General features: G+C 33.6%; 1 protein-coding gene across 19 annotated transcripts in view; it reads right to left on the bottom strand.

The window, feature by feature from the left end:
- LOC117316392 overlaps positions 1–19,835 on the bottom strand; it is a 91,685-nt gene that overhangs the window by 19,117 nt on the left and 52,733 nt on the right. For 11 of the 19 annotated variants that reach the window (XM_033870981.1, XM_033870938.1, XM_033871029.1 and 8 more), the window contains 14 exons: positions 17,323–17,403; positions 15,217–15,289; positions 14,753–14,867; positions 14,461–14,523; positions 13,456–13,530; positions 11,829–12,042; positions 11,291–11,325; positions 8,648–8,855; positions 8,210–8,271; positions 7,786–7,843; positions 6,547–6,621; positions 5,415–5,437; positions 4,861–4,905; positions 1,283–1,346 (listed from right to left, as the gene is read on the bottom strand). In XM_033870981.1, coding sequence (XP_033726872.1) covers positions 1,283–1,346; positions 4,861–4,905; positions 5,415–5,437; positions 6,547–6,621; positions 7,786–7,843; positions 8,210–8,271; positions 8,648–8,855; positions 11,291–11,325; positions 11,829–12,042; positions 13,456–13,530; positions 14,461–14,523; positions 14,753–14,867; positions 15,217–15,289; positions 17,323–17,403 — 1,191 coding nt within the window. The remainder of the gene's footprint in view (positions 1–1,282; positions 1,347–4,860; positions 4,906–5,414; positions 5,438–6,546; positions 6,622–7,785; positions 7,844–8,209; positions 8,272–8,647; positions 8,856–11,290; positions 11,326–11,828; positions 12,043–13,455; positions 13,531–14,460; positions 14,524–14,752; positions 14,868–15,216; positions 15,290–17,322; positions 17,404–19,835) is intronic. The other 8 variants (XM_033871079.1, XM_033871013.1, XM_033871070.1 and 5 more) reach the window with 6 other exon arrangements.

The following is a 19,835-nucleotide window of genomic DNA, read 5'->3' as shown; positions in this document are numbered from 1 at the left end:
AGAGTTTAAGGGAAGTGTTCGTGATATCCTTAAGACGCCATTAAACGATAATCAGCACGCGCACATCAGTCGCGTTAGCAGAATAAGGTAAATCACAATCACTTCATCGATTGTACATAAGGGGAACATTCGTTGACGAAATAACTTCAGCCCTACATGATCTTAGTTGTGATCCATGGATGGGGCAAAACCTCTGTTTATGTTATCAATGCGACCGTCATGTAATGTTGTCGCAACAGGTATAATATACCCGATAACAATGACATTATAACATGGATAAAAACATAACGCGGTGTTTACAATTAAGAACAGCAAGTCTTTTGTAACAGTCCATTCATGAAGTAATCGCAAGAGAAAGTCGTGTTAACCTTTCTTATTTACCAAGTTTATTTTAATGGCATGAAAGACTTTACCATCACCAGTAGTAGCTTTAATATACGAGTAAATAATTAGCACTAATCTTGACACAATTGCCATTCTCACACAAGTCAATATCAATGCGGATTTAGGAAAAGTGTGATGCAATTTCTAGTTTATTAAGCATTCGCATGATATATAATGTAAACAAGGTTTAACAGAATAATGTTCTTTCTATTTCATTTATTGTTCATTGATAGAATCCCGGTGCCTGCTGTAACGTCAAGAATGTAACAAAAACGATATATGAAGCAATGAATTAAATGGTAGAAGGCTATTGACCAAAAATATGTTGTTTCAATTACGTTATTCGGAAACAATAGCAAATGGGATGACCTGTGAAAAACCACGTTATGATATATCGTTGATTAAACATTTTGCTATTGAAGAAGATTATAACTTTATAATTACTGGACAACCTCTAGATCTCATCGAGTGAAAATTGGACACAATTCAACGCCAAGCATAAAAATAATAAATTCAGATTACATGATGTTAATGCATACATGTATCAACTTACCATTAGATAACCTAATGAACAGCATTTCCGCAAAATACATTTTGATAAAGGTTTTGTAGTAATGCACAGAAATAAAATAATCAAAGAATTAAAAGCGTATTTACCAGATATGAATTTCCTGAGAGGCAACCTAAATTTATTAAGATATCTCAAACAATTATCAGTAAAAAGGTATGACTGAATCTTTCTTTATTATAAAACATGTTAATTACATATCATGAAAGCTCATATACTAACTTAGAAGTTCTATATTTTACAATGATGTTGGTCAATATAGTGGACAATATCTGCAGGTTTGATCAGATCTGGTAAACAATCGTATGGTAGAGAAGCTGTAATATTAACCTGATTTAGGACTGCTTATACCTCTCTTATCCTTTTCAAAATGTCCATATTCCGGTCCAAATCCCTGCAAACACATAACAAAATGTAGGCATTCCTTTGTAACTGTGACACGTGAATTTTACAGGTAATTGTTTAGCATATAGTGGTCGGCTATTAGTTGTAAACATCTCATGAATTTATAATATTCTCTTTACAAAAACTCTTGAATGTAACATTTTCAGACATACCTGCTGTTATGCAATGGTAGTATTTTTAGGCTAATCGACAGTTAGGCACAACATTTTACCATATGAAGAGGAACGCACTAAAGCGTCACCAGCTCTTTATGAAGGTGATTTGTATATCTAATTATCGAAATGATTTGTATATCTAATTATCGATAAATTCGTAACATTTGAGATGACTTTATAGTTATGTATTAGATAACATGTTTGATAGATATAACATATATATTCATATTATTCACATTGACATATCAAGTTTTAATATAAAATTTGCGAAAAACTACGATAACAAGTAATGCTCCGATTCCCTCTCTGTTGTCCAATAATCAATATTAGGCACCGCATCATTTACAAAACAATCCAACAACGGTAGTAGTTTTCTACCACAATACCCTGTGTTATTCAACTCTCAGACCATCAGTTACGCATGTGGGTTAATGTTGCATTGATAATTAAAAAGAACAAAAATCGTCATGTTTTTATATAAATTCAATATTTAATGATTTCCCGGTAAGTTCTGTTTGTTTTCTTGATCGGATTTTAATGTTAGGTGTCCAACGTCTTTATCGCGATGTTTTCGTCGGTCCTCCTGTTCTCGCGTGGTCACGTGACCGGCACGAAGGACTACATTAACACTTGGTCGGTAACTATGGCCAGAGCACCCGACCAACGTATTTTGTCGTACAAACAAATATGATGCACGTATTCATCGTGCTAAGAAACCGAGAAAAAGTGCTGTACATTCTTCTATTTATTCAAGTATGGTTACATAACGGCGTTATAAACTGGTCTTAATTGACGAAGTGCCGATTAATTGACTACTTTTTAAGTAATTTTGACGATGTTTGTCATTTTCGTAAGAATGTACAGCACTTTTCGTTGTTCCAATACAATTACCTTCACGCTCTTACCTGTTTCATAATTATTGATTTAGGGTAGTCGGGTGCTCTAGAACGATTTATAGAGCAAGTGTTAATGTTCATTCTCCAATATTGGAACTCTTCAGTGTTTTAAGTATCGAAATCGGCATATAGAAAAGAACAAACGTTAATAAATGAATGCAATGGATCGTAATTAATTCAAATAATTATTAACAGATGATTTGCAAAGACATAAGGTATAGTTAGACGTTTTCGGCTGTACATGCAAGTTTGTAAAATCGACACTGTGATAAAACCACCGTCCTCGTCGTTGCCATGACAGTCGGTCGAAGCTCCGATCACGAATGCACTGTCAAAGTGAAAGTTGAAGTATTTTTCGCAACATGCCGTTTAAACTTAAAATTACATTCACACCTCATATTGATTGGGGTTGTTTAATCATACCTGATCAATTGAATTGTAAGAAAACTAACAAAAACACTAAAAAACACAGAATGAAGCCTTCGTGTCAGGCAGTGCAGACACAACGCGGGATTTGTAAACAATGTGACGTCATTGGAATGTACAAGTTGCAACAATGTAGAACAATGTATTTTTTACATGAATACACTAATGAGCAACAAAACGGGACGCAACATTAACCCACATGCGTAATCATTACAGCTGTTGATTAACAATCTGTTTATACCACACGTGGTATAAACTCTGTACGCATTTCGATTGGCTAACACGGTGAACTTTGACCCAAGCTGCAATTGTTATTGACGTCATCAATAATCTAATGACGTCACACCACCAGGTCCCGGACGTCACCGGTACACTTTATTTGCATACGCGAAATTATACTTGGCCACGTTTCCCTTTGATTCAAGCCGATATTATTGTGGTAGAAACAGGTCACACGACTCGAAATTGTTGGATATGGAATTTATTTCACACTCGTAAGTTATTTTTTAAAAGTTGCAAAAAACACTCGCTAAAGCTCGTGTCTTTTGTAACTTTAAAAAAATAACTCACTCGTGTGAAATAAATTCCATATCCAACAACCACTCGTTGTGTATCCTCTATTTAATGCATAGCTTGGTCTTTCAAATATGTTTCGGCTATGAGCTGGGACCACCAAAAGTACTGTTCATTATTGACTGATAAGAAACAAGTTTCATCATCTGATAAATGTAGTCAGAATTGCTAATCACAATATGTTTTACTGTTCAATTAACATGTGGGTTGTATTTTTTCAAAGGAATCGGAGTCGTCCAATGTGTTGTATAATATAAACAAAAGGATACGCATGCCCAGTGACAAGTTCGTACACAAATATTTAGACAATACCTAACCAAAGCACAACGAAAATATATCAGGAATATATATGATTTTACACCTGTTCACCTGTGTTATAAAAAAAGGTATTGTTAAAGAAAGCTTCGTAAACAATCATCAGCTCAAAATAAGTTAGGAACATGCATTTAACAGATCTGATTATACAGTTACTGCATTCATTATAAAACTGCAAGACTCTTATTTTAATAAAAATAAAACTTAAACGAATACATCCAACGACACAAAGGGATACTGTAAATTACACGTTCTAACAACGATTCAAATGATCGCACGAGAATTTCAATTCAGGATGAAATATTAAAGCTTAAATTAGAGATTGAGTGCCACAATAACGTTCGCTTGAAATTTTAGCTAGAACTTATTCTTCACAATGAATTACCTGTCTCACGAAAAGCGAGTAATTTACAGTAATGAAATAAGAATCACAATGCAAATGAAAACTTAGTCGCTGTAAAATGTATGTTAGACCGAACACAAATATACCTCCCGGGTTTTACCCAGTGCGAATGGGTATCTGGCGATGTTACCACTAGAATCTCTATGCGGATTCCCTATGCCCCTTCCCCAGGGGTCAAATTCTTGAAACATCTAGGAGAACGACAATAGTGAGGTAGACAGTTTAGAAAGGTGCCGTGAAATTATAGGATATAATGGGTAGTGAGAGAGGGTGAGGGGATACAATGATTGGAGGATAGCATGTAAGTATCATCGCTAATCTTGATGATTTTGAAATGAACTTAATATACTCATATATGTATTCAGATATGATAACATTGAAAAAAATAGTCACAAATTTGTCTACGTATCCTCTCGTCATATCGAAGTGGTCATGCGAGTGATAATCAAAAGTTAGAGGAACGTGATCACGCTCAAATCCCTAGCACAAGCTTCCAGTATGCCAAATTTCTCAAAACAACCGAGGCGGTGATTGAGAAAGGGAGGGGATCTGACGATGAAACGAAACAACTAAGATCTGTGTACTAATTCTGATAACACACATATAAACTAACTCTTATCTCATTATAAAATTCGCCATGGTGTTTCATTTTAGTTATTATTGTGTGACGATAAAGCAGTAAAAGACCAGGGTAATATATGGCATAAGGAAACTGCGCGGTCACACTCAACTCACCATGACACTTTTAGATAGGGGACGATTCGACTGACGACCGTTGTCCTGATTCCGTATCATTAGAAATAATCAATTTGGTACTACATATCAATTACATATAGAACTACCAGACAGAATGTCAAACAGTGCTATCAAAGTATGAGAAAAAGGACTGTTGAATACTGAATGTGGTATCAATCAAATTATTCTACGACTCAAACTTTTACTGTGCTGTGTACAAAATGAGCTTGTCATCAAATCTTTGACTAAGACTGTGTTATGTGTGTATGATAAATATGTTATCCATCAAATCATTCTACGTTAGAAACGTTTACTGTGCTGTGTACTAAATATGCTATCTATCAAATTATTCTATGACAGATAATTTTGTAATGAACGTTTTCCTAATTGAACCCACTGACACCTCTAGTATAGCAGAATGTTGAATCAAATAATTTACATTTGAAATTATATAGTGTGTTGAAATGCACTATATTAAGATGGACGGTGTTGCTCAACATATAAATTCCCGATATAAAAGAAATTGCGTCCGTGAAGCCAAAGTATATACTCACCGGTCTCTGCCTCATGTACGCCTCTAAAATAACGAACAAAACAAAAACAATGTCAAATAACAGCATAGTAGAATGTGAGTCTGAGTATATGTATTCCAATAACGAACACATTCACAATTTGATTATCCCAATTAGTTTACCGTTTACACAAATCAATTGTTTTTATAATGTTTGATAAATATTTTATATCTATACTCATAATGTACTGTTGGATTCATTTTTTCCTAAACTTTTGGTGGACTCAAAATTTAGCCCATTCCCAAGTCTTAAAAAATCAGTATAATTATGATTTAGTGCACCTATAATATTATAGAAATAGTACAAACAATTAGCGGAACCATAACTTAGTGTAATACCTCCAACGCGAAAAGTACTCAAATAAGATAACCGCTCAATACAGTGAATTCATAATTAGGTCTCGATCTCAGCACATTCAATTGTAAAGACTTAACATTAGTCCAGTATAGTTACATTTTATTTATTTGAAATCTACAAATTCCCATTAAGTGACTATAACTGGCCACATGCATCTTTGAAACAAGCAGTATACTCTAGCTAACAACATATTAAATAACAATCAAACTACTCAGGTAAACGTCGGTGACTACATTAATATACATCATTATGTATGGCGATATCAAAGAATTGAGTTCCATTTTACATTAAATAGGAATATATATATATATATATATCAATTTGGATTCATATTTCCATGTAGAAAACAATTAACTCATTTAAAGAATATTTGAATTCTGTAGTTACTGAATAATTATAATGAAATTACAAATCAAATCTTCGTTTTGAAAATCCAGTTTCATTACGTTGCTTATCAGATTCGTATAAAAAATAATGATACCAGAAAAAAACTAGCTCTATGTAGTATATATCTAATTATTTACCAATCATTGGCACATCACGATCAAATACATTTTCAATATTGTGGTAACGTAGATGTTGTGGAATATCGTTTCGCACACGTTTGCAACATAACTTGGGGAATAAGGTCTGGCCAATTCCAGTAAATTCTATAATAAAGTCGCTTAGGTAAAAGCCAAAAAGAAGCTGTCTATTGCAGGTAATACAATATACATAGGCACAAAACTACAGTTTAGCTATGTGTAGTCACTAATACCTCTGTATGGAGGAGCTTTCGACAATTCTAACGTGTCCCAAGCTCGGACGAACCTTCTACCGTGCTGTTTAGGGTCTTTGTGTGCATTGTAAAGAGTGAAAATGCCAAACGAATATTAACACAACAGCAACACAAGAAAACATGAAGAACTAAAGCTTAGTGATAAAACTGAATTCAAGTTAAATAAAACATTTAAAAATAACACTTTTATTTTAGGTGATTGGTAAAACACGCATAGCTATGCTAGTTCAAAATGTACACTTTCTAAGTGAGTTGTGATTCCGATATAGATAATGTATTTTTCTATGGCATCCGAAGTTCATCTTTTACATATATTTGGCTTTGAAAACATTTCAATGGTGATCCCAATTACATCATTTCACCCTTTATAAATGAAATCACACAGCAAACTCCATATTTTGCTGTTTTATTGACGTAAAAGGCTTGCTCCAAGCCACGAGTAACTCTGCATTTATGATATTATCTTATACTTATTTATGTATCAGCAATGTAGCTTGCTGTGAAATATGGTCAGTGTACATTTGTCATGGTGTGATATATTTGTGTGCCCTTGCATTGTGTGATTATGTTACATTGTGTTTGTTCGTTGATATTAATAAACACGTTTGACGTAGAAATAACTCCATAAATCTAATATTTGCTGCTTGTACACATACGACATAAAATAAATCTTGTATGGTGTATCTTGCAAACATGATAATGTAATATGTATATCATTAAGGTTACAGCCATTTTACATATGGTTTGTTAGTATAAACGCGCAGAAATATGTATCCATTTTCTGTGTAACCGATGCATGTAATTAGTCAAATAAGAAATGAATAACTGAAACAGGGGCAATTGAAATTATCGTATAAAGGGAGAATACTCCGATTGCAAACCCACCACGGAAATGGAACCGTCCACTCTTCCAAAAAAAACCTTTTTCTGTATCTAATTTCTTCATTTCATAGCGTAACGTTGAATATATACATAAATATATATAGGTACGTTAAAGTCTATAAGGTCCCGTTTGCAAAGATCGTTTAAAGTAGCTGCATAAAAAAGATCCATGGAAACCTGATTATAAACTATATGCTTATTGGAGCCTTAACCGTTTAAACCAAAGTCACTAAGACCATACCACATACATGTTTAAACTATCATTAAAAACTCTAAAAGATGTAATTTTAATTAAAGAGGAATAAAACCAATCGTGGTGTTCTATTCAATACCAACCTGGATTCGTATGAGGGTCAGGACTAGACATTTCCAACATCTCGTTCTCCCTCCTCAACTAAAATCAAACAATGGTTTTATGTTTATGTAGTATACAGGTGCAGAGCGCCATAGTATTTTAGAATATCCATACTTGTACGACATATAGATGAGGCCATTAAATAATAATTTAAGAGAGTTGATAATATTCTAAATATGGTGACAAAACAGGTAGTTATTTTTAAGGTCTAAACCGATATTTCGAGTTATAAATAAAAACAAGATTGATTTGTACTTAAATCTTGAAAAGCTAAAACGCTTAATGTTAAGAGATTTGGTTAGGATACAGATCATTCTGTATAAAACCATTAACTGTCTATTGAGAAGACCAATTGTCCACTCTATATTTTATTAACTTTACACAAACAAGGGATATGGCAAATACCTTCATAAGATTTTGCTGGGCAAGATGATGCCGTTCTCTTTCTGAAGACAGATTGTTCCTCCCTACAGAAAACGCATACAACATCAAAGTTGATATACATGCAGAACTGTTGTGTTGTGCAATTCCCTCGTATTTAATGTATCACGAATGAATGGATCAATAGATAAAGGCTAGTAAGGCTCTTTTAATTATTTTATCATAGAGTTATGAGTGACATAATCGTATCCAAACGAATGAAAGTAAAACCTACATAAAAAGGAGTACGGCAGTACTGTCTGCCTTTATGACAAATAATAAATAACCTTACATGATTTGGCAACAATGTATATGACGCAGGTGTGAAATGATGAGTTTACATTACTGCAAGAGGTTGCTCCATTATAAACATGTTACAATAGGGACTAGAATATAAGCCTTAAGTCTTAATCATATACTGACCTGGGGAGTTGAAGGCCGGCATACCATCCAAACCTTGATCTTGTTCTCTAGCCATGTCTGGATTCTGAAAAAATATCAGTGGATCCTTGCATTGATATTGTGCTTTCACATGGCCTGACTCGGATATCATTGGAGCACCACTTCCGGGACCACACCGACCAAAGTAGTCCATATAATTAAACCCGATTGGTTTAGAAGGAGATGACAACTGGACAGCAGAAGGAGCATGAAGATGGATAGAGAGAGATGAAAAAAGAAATAGAAGAGAAAAAAGCAAAAATAGAAAGATAAATGTTAATGACATTGAAAAAATGAAGAAAGAAAACACAAGGTCAAAGAAAAGAATGGTGCACGAATAAGTAGTGACAGAAAGATACTTAAGATGTCGACAAAGAGTGTTGCTTGGATGGTTGTGACACTATAATTTCATTTATTATATGACTTTAATATATATATAAATATTTTTAGAACAAGGAATTAATACATCAAACGTTTTAGCAAATCAATTGTTTTGGAAAAAACATCACTTAAATGTTTATAACATTCAGCAATATCGTCTTAGAATAAACAGAGAGAATTTGTTACTAAACGAAATGGCAAAACAAAACGTGAAATGAAGCTGATATCTACAACATTTGATAATGATAACAACCTCAAACTGATCTTGGTCTGTCGCGTCAATCTTTAAGTATGGGTCTTTTCTACATGCATTAACATCATAATAATATACCGGACAAAGAAATGACGTAAATGTTGACTTCAAACGTGTCCAACACAAACTTAATAAGCCATGAATTTCATCATTAGAATTACTCTAAGCGTCTTTACTGACCTGGGTATTTCCTGTCTGCAATCAAATAGCAGAAAATATGCGGATTATTATCTCATTATACGAAATTAAGAAACTGTTTTATCATATTTTATGATTTGTCATTTTCATTGGGAGATTTTATGGGTTTTTTTTACTCAATATATTGTAAATGAGTTCTTAGAACTTTTCACATAATATGTTTGTTTTTCTGAATTTACAAACTTTGCCGTCGAATTAGGTGGCCGTGATGTCATGTCCTTACACTCGCAGGATAAAGCATTTAAAACACATTTTATCAGATTTGTATTTGGAAAATAGATTATATGATTCGACATCAACAGTGACATAGTACGAGACAGTGATATGAATTATATTGGAACGTTACCTAATATAGAGAAATAGTTATATATATATAGTCGTTATCAGATACCTTTACTTTTTGTTAAAACACTACGATGTGTGCAAAAATAATAACGGGATTAAAAACAATGTTGGATATTGTCTTTACAATATGACATGGATTTAAATGGTAGTTTGAGACAACCTTATTTAATTCATAAAGTGATATCGTATATAATACTTGTCTTGGCCATGAGTAAATGTAAAACATAGAAAGTAAACTATTAAGTAGCACACACAATATATAACAATTCCTGTCCACTGTGGTGCTTTGACATGTTTTTATTTCTTCAGTACAGACAACCTTTATAGTGTTAGTAACCCCACACAATGGCGGACGGGAATGTGAACCCATACACCAGTGACAAAGTAAGCCACACTGACAACTCATGGTGATATAGCTAGCTATAGTAGTGTTAGTAAATACATACTAATGAAATATTTGACGCTTTGTTCTATTCATGTTTCTTATAATCAGTACTAAGGTAGGATTTTTGTTGTTGTTTTTTTTGTTACTAAAAAAAGCACAAAATAGTGATACAATTAAGATTTTACAACATCAATCATATGGCATGCATATACAAATTGCCTATGGTGAATAAAAGCGATAAAATGAATTCAAATCTTAGTCATAATTAACTGAGACATCGTTGAGAAGCACTTAAGGAACATTTCATTTCCATCGGAATATTAGAAGCAACACGATTGCGTTCCTGTGGTATATACACATAAAAGCTTATGCTTAGTAAGCCATTACTTATATTACAAAACACCGTGTTCCTTGCCCACCACATAATACAAATGTGGGTTAAGTGAATTATATGCATTATCAGTGTATATTTGGGAGGCAATGCGAAATATTGCCAACGCTTTTCAAGTTCAATCCATGACGTTCGTTTCCCCTCCAGGTCAGATAATAATTGGACATATATATACACACGTGTGTGTGTGTGTGTGTGCATGTAATCAATTAAATGGTTATCTCCCTTCGTATATGTGATAATCCTCCATACCATATCCTTTACATACACTTTATTTTATCGTCAGCTGAAAGGCCATCAGGCCATAATAACTGACGTAAATCTCATTGAATATAAGAAAATATCTTATATGACTTTTTTTCTTCTCACGTTCTTATCTAACTATATATTAGCTTTATGATATTTTCTGAAAATCTTTAGACGTTCCTGTCTTTATCTCCCAACAAATTTTGAAGAAATAAGTTCGGAAAATTTGATTGTTTTTCTTGGTTAAAGGAATGATTATTTTACAACTTGATATCCAAATTATTATATATAGAAGTACAGAAAATCTAAGGAAAACAGCATGCTATATTTATACCGTGTGAGTATATAAAGACATTACAACCTGATCGAAGTTATGTACCCGTGTACCCAAGTTCTGACTTTAAATGTAGCTAATGTGACCCTTACATGACCATTTGATTTCTTCTCTTGCTGTTGTTGCCCTAAAACAGAAATACACACAGTTTTAATATCTAAACATCATATAGGAAGCATCCTGGTCATATAGGCAATTTCAGTGATAAAAGCTCTACGTGATGGCACCAAGGTTTACATCTAAAGTCTCATGACATACAGATAGTCTCCATTTGTCCTTTTTCAGATTTTGATTAGATATCTTGTAAACAGGGTCCATTCTATAAATAAATGTGATATTTTCCTGTTCAACGTTTGTATACAAAAGATAGTCTACAAGTATGTTAATTTTACATTCCAGTTCAGATAACGTTATATACGCGAACTTGTTTTCAAGCCAATAGCTTAGAGTCGTTATACCAATCCGTCTGTAGCTAGATTGCATATATATTCTGATAAAATTACCTTCATAATGCTTTTCGTGTGATTAAGTTAACTTAGTTTTATGGAATAGGTAAGTTTTGATCGAAAAGATCCGATCTCAAATTGAGAGTAAATGACAACTATGTTTCAAAATCATAATGCAACTTACTCAAATCATCAAAGTATTTCTTCTTTTCTTCTGGGGGTCTTTCGTGTAACCGGTGATTCTCGATATCACGAACATACCGATCCTGAAATCGAATGATCACATCCCCAACAAGTTGAGTCTTTAGATTTCCAGAACAGGTTCTTAGTGGGGCACCATGGCCAGGACGGCCAAAACTGTCCCAGAACTGAAATCTGTGCGTGACTGATTCAGAAGACTGCATGAGGATGTCGGAGGTCAAGGTTCAAAGATCAAGGATGAACAGAAGACACAGGAGTCAAGGAGGAAGTAAAAGGACATCCGTATAGAAGGAAGGGGCAGGTCCGAGGAGGATAGCATGATAGAGGAAAAGACAGAGAAAATAGACAGAAACTTGAAGATATCAGAAAATGACCAATATCGATAGATGCAAATATATGACAACATAACAAAACAATATCTCGTTTCCGGACATGTAGGCATCTACCGGCCATTGACCTCTTTCAAAATTATAAATATACCGCTCCATTGAGGATGATAGACTAATGATATATACATTTGTCACATAATTGAAATGTTCTGTCATTTCATACGCCGTTATGTTATACCGTACGTTACACGTGTAATGTCTTTTTGATTAACTACGTCACAGGATTGGCAGGTATAAACGTTTCGTCAGAGTCAATATTCTTCTGACATAAAAACGAAAATGGATTTGGATAATTTCAAAAACAATCTGATGACTGTAGGTTAGATGCTTGTTTCTCGGAAACGACGTACTGTTTCATGTTAAGTACAAGGAGGAGAAGCGTACATGTTACTAAAACTCCGAGACCAAGAGAACAAATATGCTTGAAGCTATCTTATTCATGAAGATGCTTGTCATCAGAACATATTTCTTTAATATCATAAACTGAATACTGATTTATTTGTATAAATGATGAACAACAGATCAACTTCATGATCAATGGTAAAATATAGAAACTCAAGAAATGTGGATGATTTTGAATTTTCGTACAATACATGTACTTACATCCATGATAATTTTAGGAAAGAGAAATAATAGTTGCCATATATTTCCATAATTCGATATTTAAAATAATAACTGTAAAATGTTTTCAACTGTTTTAATGATTATGTTACGATTTTTTTGGTATGCAATGACCAATTTGTGTATTGCTCTGTTCATGAATCAATATATTTTATGTGAATGAAAATGTGTTGCAAAGAAATGCAAAGGAGTTGGGAAATCGGCAGTAGGTTTGTGTATAGTGTAGCGTGGAAAAAAACGTGTTGTCATCATCGGTTGAAATCATCAGTTTACTCACTTAATGGAAAATATGAACTAATCGTTTGTAATCTTCGTTGTTATCTCAATAAACGATTTCGATGTAAAAACATGTTTCAGAGAGTCATTTATGTTTGATGACTGATATCGAAAACAAAAATAAAAAATACACTTATTTACTAAAAGTTTCAAAATAGTAATGTAATATTCAAGAAAACTATATCAAAAACACCAGAATGAGTTTATTGGTGCGAGTATACCATATGTGACAAAAGCTGCACTTCAAATTAGCTTAATGATCACAGGTTGAGTTTCAACCTAGCTACAACTATTTTCAGGTTGAAATGTAAACTGCATACTTACCGGCTCGACTTGATATTTGGGCTGTTCATGGCCATAAAACTGTTCTTCTCTGAATTTCTGTTTCTTGTAATCATTCTGAAAACAAAACTGTAAAATGTAAACGCTATTTATACATTTTTCTCAAACTGGAAATGATAAGCAAAGTCTTCTTAATTAGATACATGTAAGCGACGAGATCGTTTGTTTTGTTTACACCTTTTGGAGCGGTACCATTTAACGGTAAGTGAGGTGGAGTATTGTAACTCTCGACTAAACCTTGCAATTTGTCTATATATACATAAGTTCTCTCTACCTGTGAAATACCTGTATAATGTGGTTTCTAGAGTTCTTATGACACGCTCGTCACAGAAGCTTGTTTACTGTGTCCTGTATTTAATACCATTGTCTTTACAATACGTGTTTCTCAATTTCACTGTAAAAGCTTTGTCTGTGTCCGAGTACAAACGTTTTGGGTCTTCTTATAATCATCTAGCACGTCTTTTGTCGTTTTTGTAGGTTACACCAATAAGAATCGACCAATTATATCTGACTACGAGAAGGATTCGAATATCATCATTCTGTCTAAGATCTTTTTTGAAACCGGTTTTCTACACGATTCATGGATGTGACCATTTTACCGAAATGTATACATATTTTGTGATTCTTCAGGTGCAAATGATCAGCAAAGTCTTCCTTATAAGTATTATCATTACTGGGAACCTAGGCGCCAACCAATTTCCTTAGTGCTTATTTGATAGTCATATCAGTAGTACCAGGTTAAAAATAACGAAAAATAACGATGTACTTAACATTGACTTTGTCCCTAAACCTTATGACTAAAGTTGTTTCATGATAAATAATAGATGTTTACTCTCTTTTTAGTGTGATTTGTTGTCATTCTTGATAAATTTCCTGGTAGTCATTTTGTACTTCCTGTCATCAAAATCATCTTCCCAGAAAATGATGAAAAAAGACTGATAATGAACTTCAAATGTCAAAATAATGAAAACAAAACTGATAGTTTACCCCATTCGGGGCCCCAGCTCCAGGTTTGCCGAAAGGTCCACTCTCTTCCATCATTTGTCGTGTCTAAATTTAAAGAAAATCGAAAACATTATATCGATAACGTCTTGATCAAAACAAATCTATTTCTAAAAACTAAAACAGTCGCGTAGGTATCGGCAAAAAATTGTTAAATATTCAAACAATTTCTCTCTCTTTACGACTATTGCAGCCATGATCATAATATTGTTCCAAATATAAACGCTAACATTGTTCCAAATATAAAGGTTTAAGCGTTAAATGGATTGATACATACCCTTCGTTGCTCCTCGTGTTTTTCCCTTAGCTTGTTCACACTTTCTTCTTTGTACCTTTTCTCTTCGTCCTGTCTATCTAAGAACTGCCGTGTTTCCTTTTTGATTTGATCGTCGCTATTCAACATTGCATTCGAAAACGTTTGTATAACAGTTTAAGAAAATATGTTTTTCCGTTATGGATAATTCAAAACAATAACTGTTTAACAAAATAAGTGATTCCTGAAGAAAACCTGAGAAAGCTAAAATGGAATATCGAAACAGTTTTTTCTTGACATTTCCTGAACCGGAAACTCGGAAAGACGCTTTCTTGTGATTTTTGTTTTCTTTGAATTAAAGAGTCATACATGAAACTAAACATGAAAACTGCGAAAGCGATCGAAAGAGTGAAGACTTTAACTAAAAGAAAAGTAGTGACAAATGAGCTCACAACTATTCAGTAGAACCACAATGTCTACAAACTCACGTTTTGGCGTATGCGTTCCTTATAGGTACAGTTTGAGTGTTTTCATAATCTTCACTAAAGTTCCTTCCTGTTCCTGTTAATAAAACCAACAATGATATAAATACATATTCAATGGCATTTGTGATGCATGCATTGCAGTTATATAGTCATTTTGTTCTCAACTAAACAACACGATTCATTATGCAAGTACGTATACCGAGAGAGACCGAAACTCACACAAACAATTGTATCATTAAGTCTCAGTAGTTTACGATTGAAATACACTTATTGCAACTTAACATTACTTACTCATTTAATCTTCATCAAGCAAATTCAAATTGCGACATATACGTTTAGGGTTACGAATCGTTATCTACATCATTGTAAAGTACAACATACCATTAATAAAATTGATAGGGAAAAGTACTCAAGCTTGTTAACAAAGTAGCAAAGCCACATGGATAACAAGGATATATTCTCTGTATGAGCAAATTATTATTTTAAAAATCCAACAAATATTGTTCCATCGCATATAACTTTAAGCTTTCGTGACATAGCCGCAATATATGTTTTTTTTTTTAAATATACATTACATCTTTATATACATCATCAATTTAAAAATAAAACATGAATTTTACAGATGTGTACAAAAGTTCACAATAAAGAAAGTATCGGGTCGTATGACCCCTTGTATAGCAGAATTAACAACCAGACCATAGATAACAACGCGTTATTTTGTATTTGTGTAGTGAAATAAAGCATAAACATCTAATGTTAACAACACATGTCTGCAAAATGAAGTAGTTTCCATAAATTAACACTTCAGATAGCAAAGCACTGGCAGAAGTACAAAGTGACTATAAGTGTATGTGTAGAACATGGCCCTGACAGATACATTGTTGAACAACAAATCTATAGCAGCATATATATAAAGACAAATCATCGATTGTTTTATTTTGCGTGTATATCTAGCTATAACAGCGTGTGTTGGGAGAGCTAGCTATAACAGCGTGTGTTGGGAGAGCTAGCTATAACAGCGTGTGTTGGGAGAGCTAGCTATAACAGCGTGTGTTGGGAGAGCTAGCTATAACAGCGTGTGTTGGGAGAGCTAGCTATAACAGCGTGTGTTGGGAGAGCTAGCTATAACAGCGTGTGTTGGGAGAGCTAGCTATAACAGCGTGTGTTGGGAGAGCTAGCTATAACAAGTGCAGTGTAATTTTGTCACACAAGGATGGTGCTTATTAACAAGATACACTACACAGTGCAAAAATAACACATAAAGGGAGTTTAATGATAGAGCTTACTAACAAGATATAGTGTATAGTGTTAAGATAAGACATAAAGGGCGTCCAATGATAGAGCTTACTAACAAGATATAGTGTATAGTGTTAAGATAAGACAAAGAGGGAGTTTAAGGATAGAGCTTGCCAACAAGATATAGTGTATAGTGTTAAGATAAGACAAAGAGTGAGTTTAAGGATAGGGCTTCCTAACAAGATATAGTGTATAGTGTTAAGATAAGACAAAGAGGGAGTTTAAGGATAGAGCTTGCCAACAAGATATAGTGTATAGTGTTAAGATAAGACAAAGAGTGAGTTTAAGGATAGGGCTTCCTAACAAGATATAATGTATAGTGTTAAGATAAGACAAAGAGGGAGTTTAAGGATAGGGCTTACTAACAAGATATAGTGTAAAGTGTTAAGATAAGACAAAGAGGGAGATTAAGGATAGGGCTTCCTAACAAGATATAGTGTATAGTGTTAAGATAAGACATAAAGGGAGTTTAAGGACAGAGCTTGCCAACAAGATATAGTGTATAGTGTTAAGATAAGACAGAGAGGGAGTTTAAGGATAGAGTTTACTAACAAGATATAGTGTATAGTGTTAAGATAAGACAAAGAGGGAGATTAAGGATAGAGCTTACTAACAAGATATAGTGTATAGTGTTAAGATAAGACAAAGAGGGAGTTTAAGGATAGGGCTTAATAACAAGATATAGTGTATAGTGTTAAGATAAGACATAAAGGAAGCTCAGTGATGGTGCTAAGTGACAAGATACATATAGATGCAACACTCTTTACAGCCACCAACGTTAGCCGAAACAGGGAGAAAAAACAGAGGGTTTACCCTGGTGTTGATTAACGGAACGGTAACTGAGAGGGTTATCCTGGCTATCGTATCTTGGTGATGGTCTCTCCCTGGCCCAGCCTGACATCAAAGTTCAAAATAATACTTTTACATGAACATCGGATTATCTTGCCTGCTATCGAATTATCACGTACAAAAGCATTGAATTGCTGAGTTCAGACAAATAAGTTGGCATTTGTTAAATCACACAATCACAGCAATACTCCCAAAAACTAAATCTGGTCACGTTTAAATTCCCTATGTTTCATGTCACATCAGAAATTGCGACACATATCAAATAATACAAGAAATTTTAATCTGAAAATTGATTTCTGTAGAGATGTTTTATACCTATTTATAGGTTTAATTAGCATTAACATGCTAAAGCGTGATAAGCCATGTGTCTGAATGACAGCAGTACCAACAATTATGGCAAATTTTCCAAAAATCAATACACTGGAATGATATAAAAGCTGTAATTAAGATTGTGAATTGTAATGCTATAAAGCATAATTACGACACTTCATGACAGTAAACTCCAATATGTAAAGACGTGTGTATTCTTAAAATGATAAAACGGTCAAATAGCTTGAGCTTGAACATATTTTATATGCCACTAACAGTAGATTATCATTTGAAATATGACTATATCATCAAAGAGATATTTGAAACAAACAAACAAAATCGACCAATAATATTTATCGTTAATCTGTAAGGTCAAATTGGGTAATAAACAATGCCAGACCGATTGACGACTTGTAGATTCAGCGGGATTTGCTTACAACACATTAAATCTACAGAATATAACACCCTATGGCGATAATATGCTGTCAATAGAAAGTCACTTCAACACATACAAATCCCATTATTTGTAATTTATGCCCTCAAATCTATGTTATATTTTGTTGTGTATTTGACGCCATAGCAGAAAGGTGCATAATAATATATTGTGCGCTAGAAATAGACCGCACACAAACTTAAATTATAAGATATCAAATAAAATATGTATTGATATTTATTAATTAGAAAAGCTATAGCTAAACCATACAAAATCATGCATTCTGAAATAGACGAAGCAGAGTGTGGATTTCAGTCTTTTAGAACCCGCAAGCAGTATAAATGCAATCTACTCCATGCATACCTGAAATTATTAATAGGCTTTGTTAGAGAAAGGAATTGCAATGTCATAATGGACAGAAATACGATAGGAGATATACATGCACCATGATCTCCATCATCCAAAGGATGTCTTAAGAGAAAATGTTGATTCAACAATAAAACTGGTTCGGGTATATATTACACCAATCAGTAATGTTCACTAATAACCAATTATAAGCAGCAAACAACCATTAATTGCTTTATGATTATCGCTTTCTTCAGATTAGCGTTGGACTAGCAATCCGTGGGTAAACAAAGAACACTGTGGAATTGCCAAAATGAGACATCGATATGATCACAAATAATGTTTTAAAACAATAGATATTGTGTAAGTACGAAATTTTTCGATATAATCAATAAACTAGCCCTTTAAGCTTGATGCGAGTCGCCTTGGACTCTAAGACTCTCTTGAAATCTAAGTAAACCTACACTTGAAATTTGGAATTAATAGTAATTACGTTTTGAGATTCACACTGTTGTATTGATAGCACCAATTAGATCGTTACCCAGTAAAGATCCAAATACTCATTTACAATGATCAAGAGGGCTAGGAAGGTGAGTTTTATTGTTGAATTAACAGCAAAGACTATTCTAACTCTGCAATTTAAATTGCAATGATTAGGGTGATTCCTGATGACTGTATGACAGAACAATACAAATGATTGGTTCAACACTAGAATAGAACTAGTGTTCAATTACTGGTGCTGGCAGACTTTAATATGGTGTTATAGTGCAATAGGGCTAATGAGGGTTCAGTGTTACTCATTAGTGATAACAGGATTTAATACATCGATCGTTCAGTTTTCATGTAAGTGTGCAGAGGCTGAAACGGCAGACATTACATGATGAATAAGCGTTCATAGTGAGGGGACATTAAGCAGTGGACAAGTAGGCATACGGACATGCTTTAAAAAGAAGCTGGTGTTATTGATGGAGAGAGTCACTCACTTTAAAGCTATCAATGACATATATTCGAATAGGAAAAATGTAGAGGTCATAAATGTATTACATTGATTGATATAATCTATATCCGAGGTCTATGCCAACTAAGTCACGCATTAGCATGGCGATCCATGACCACGATTATAATTACAAAATAGACTGTAAAGCTTGGATTAATACTACTTTAATGTCCATTAACAATAAATAGCAACTGATTGCCTTGAAATACACATGCTTCTTTACATATAGGCAGGTACAATGTACATAATGTAACTTTAAAAGCATGTATAAGCATATAAATACAAGCTAGAATTGAAACCTAAATATGATCCAATATTTTAAATACATTTGTAATCCGAAAGGACTTATAACAATATCATAATGACACATAAATACATGTACAAGTTATCTAA

This window comes from Pecten maximus, chromosome 2 (genome assembly GCF_902652985.1).
Source record: "Pecten maximus chromosome 2, xPecMax1.1, whole genome shotgun sequence".
Classification (NCBI taxonomy): Eukaryota; Metazoa; Mollusca; class Bivalvia; order Pectinida; family Pectinidae; genus Pecten; species Pecten maximus.
This window is presented reverse-complemented; position numbering and strand designations above follow the sequence as displayed.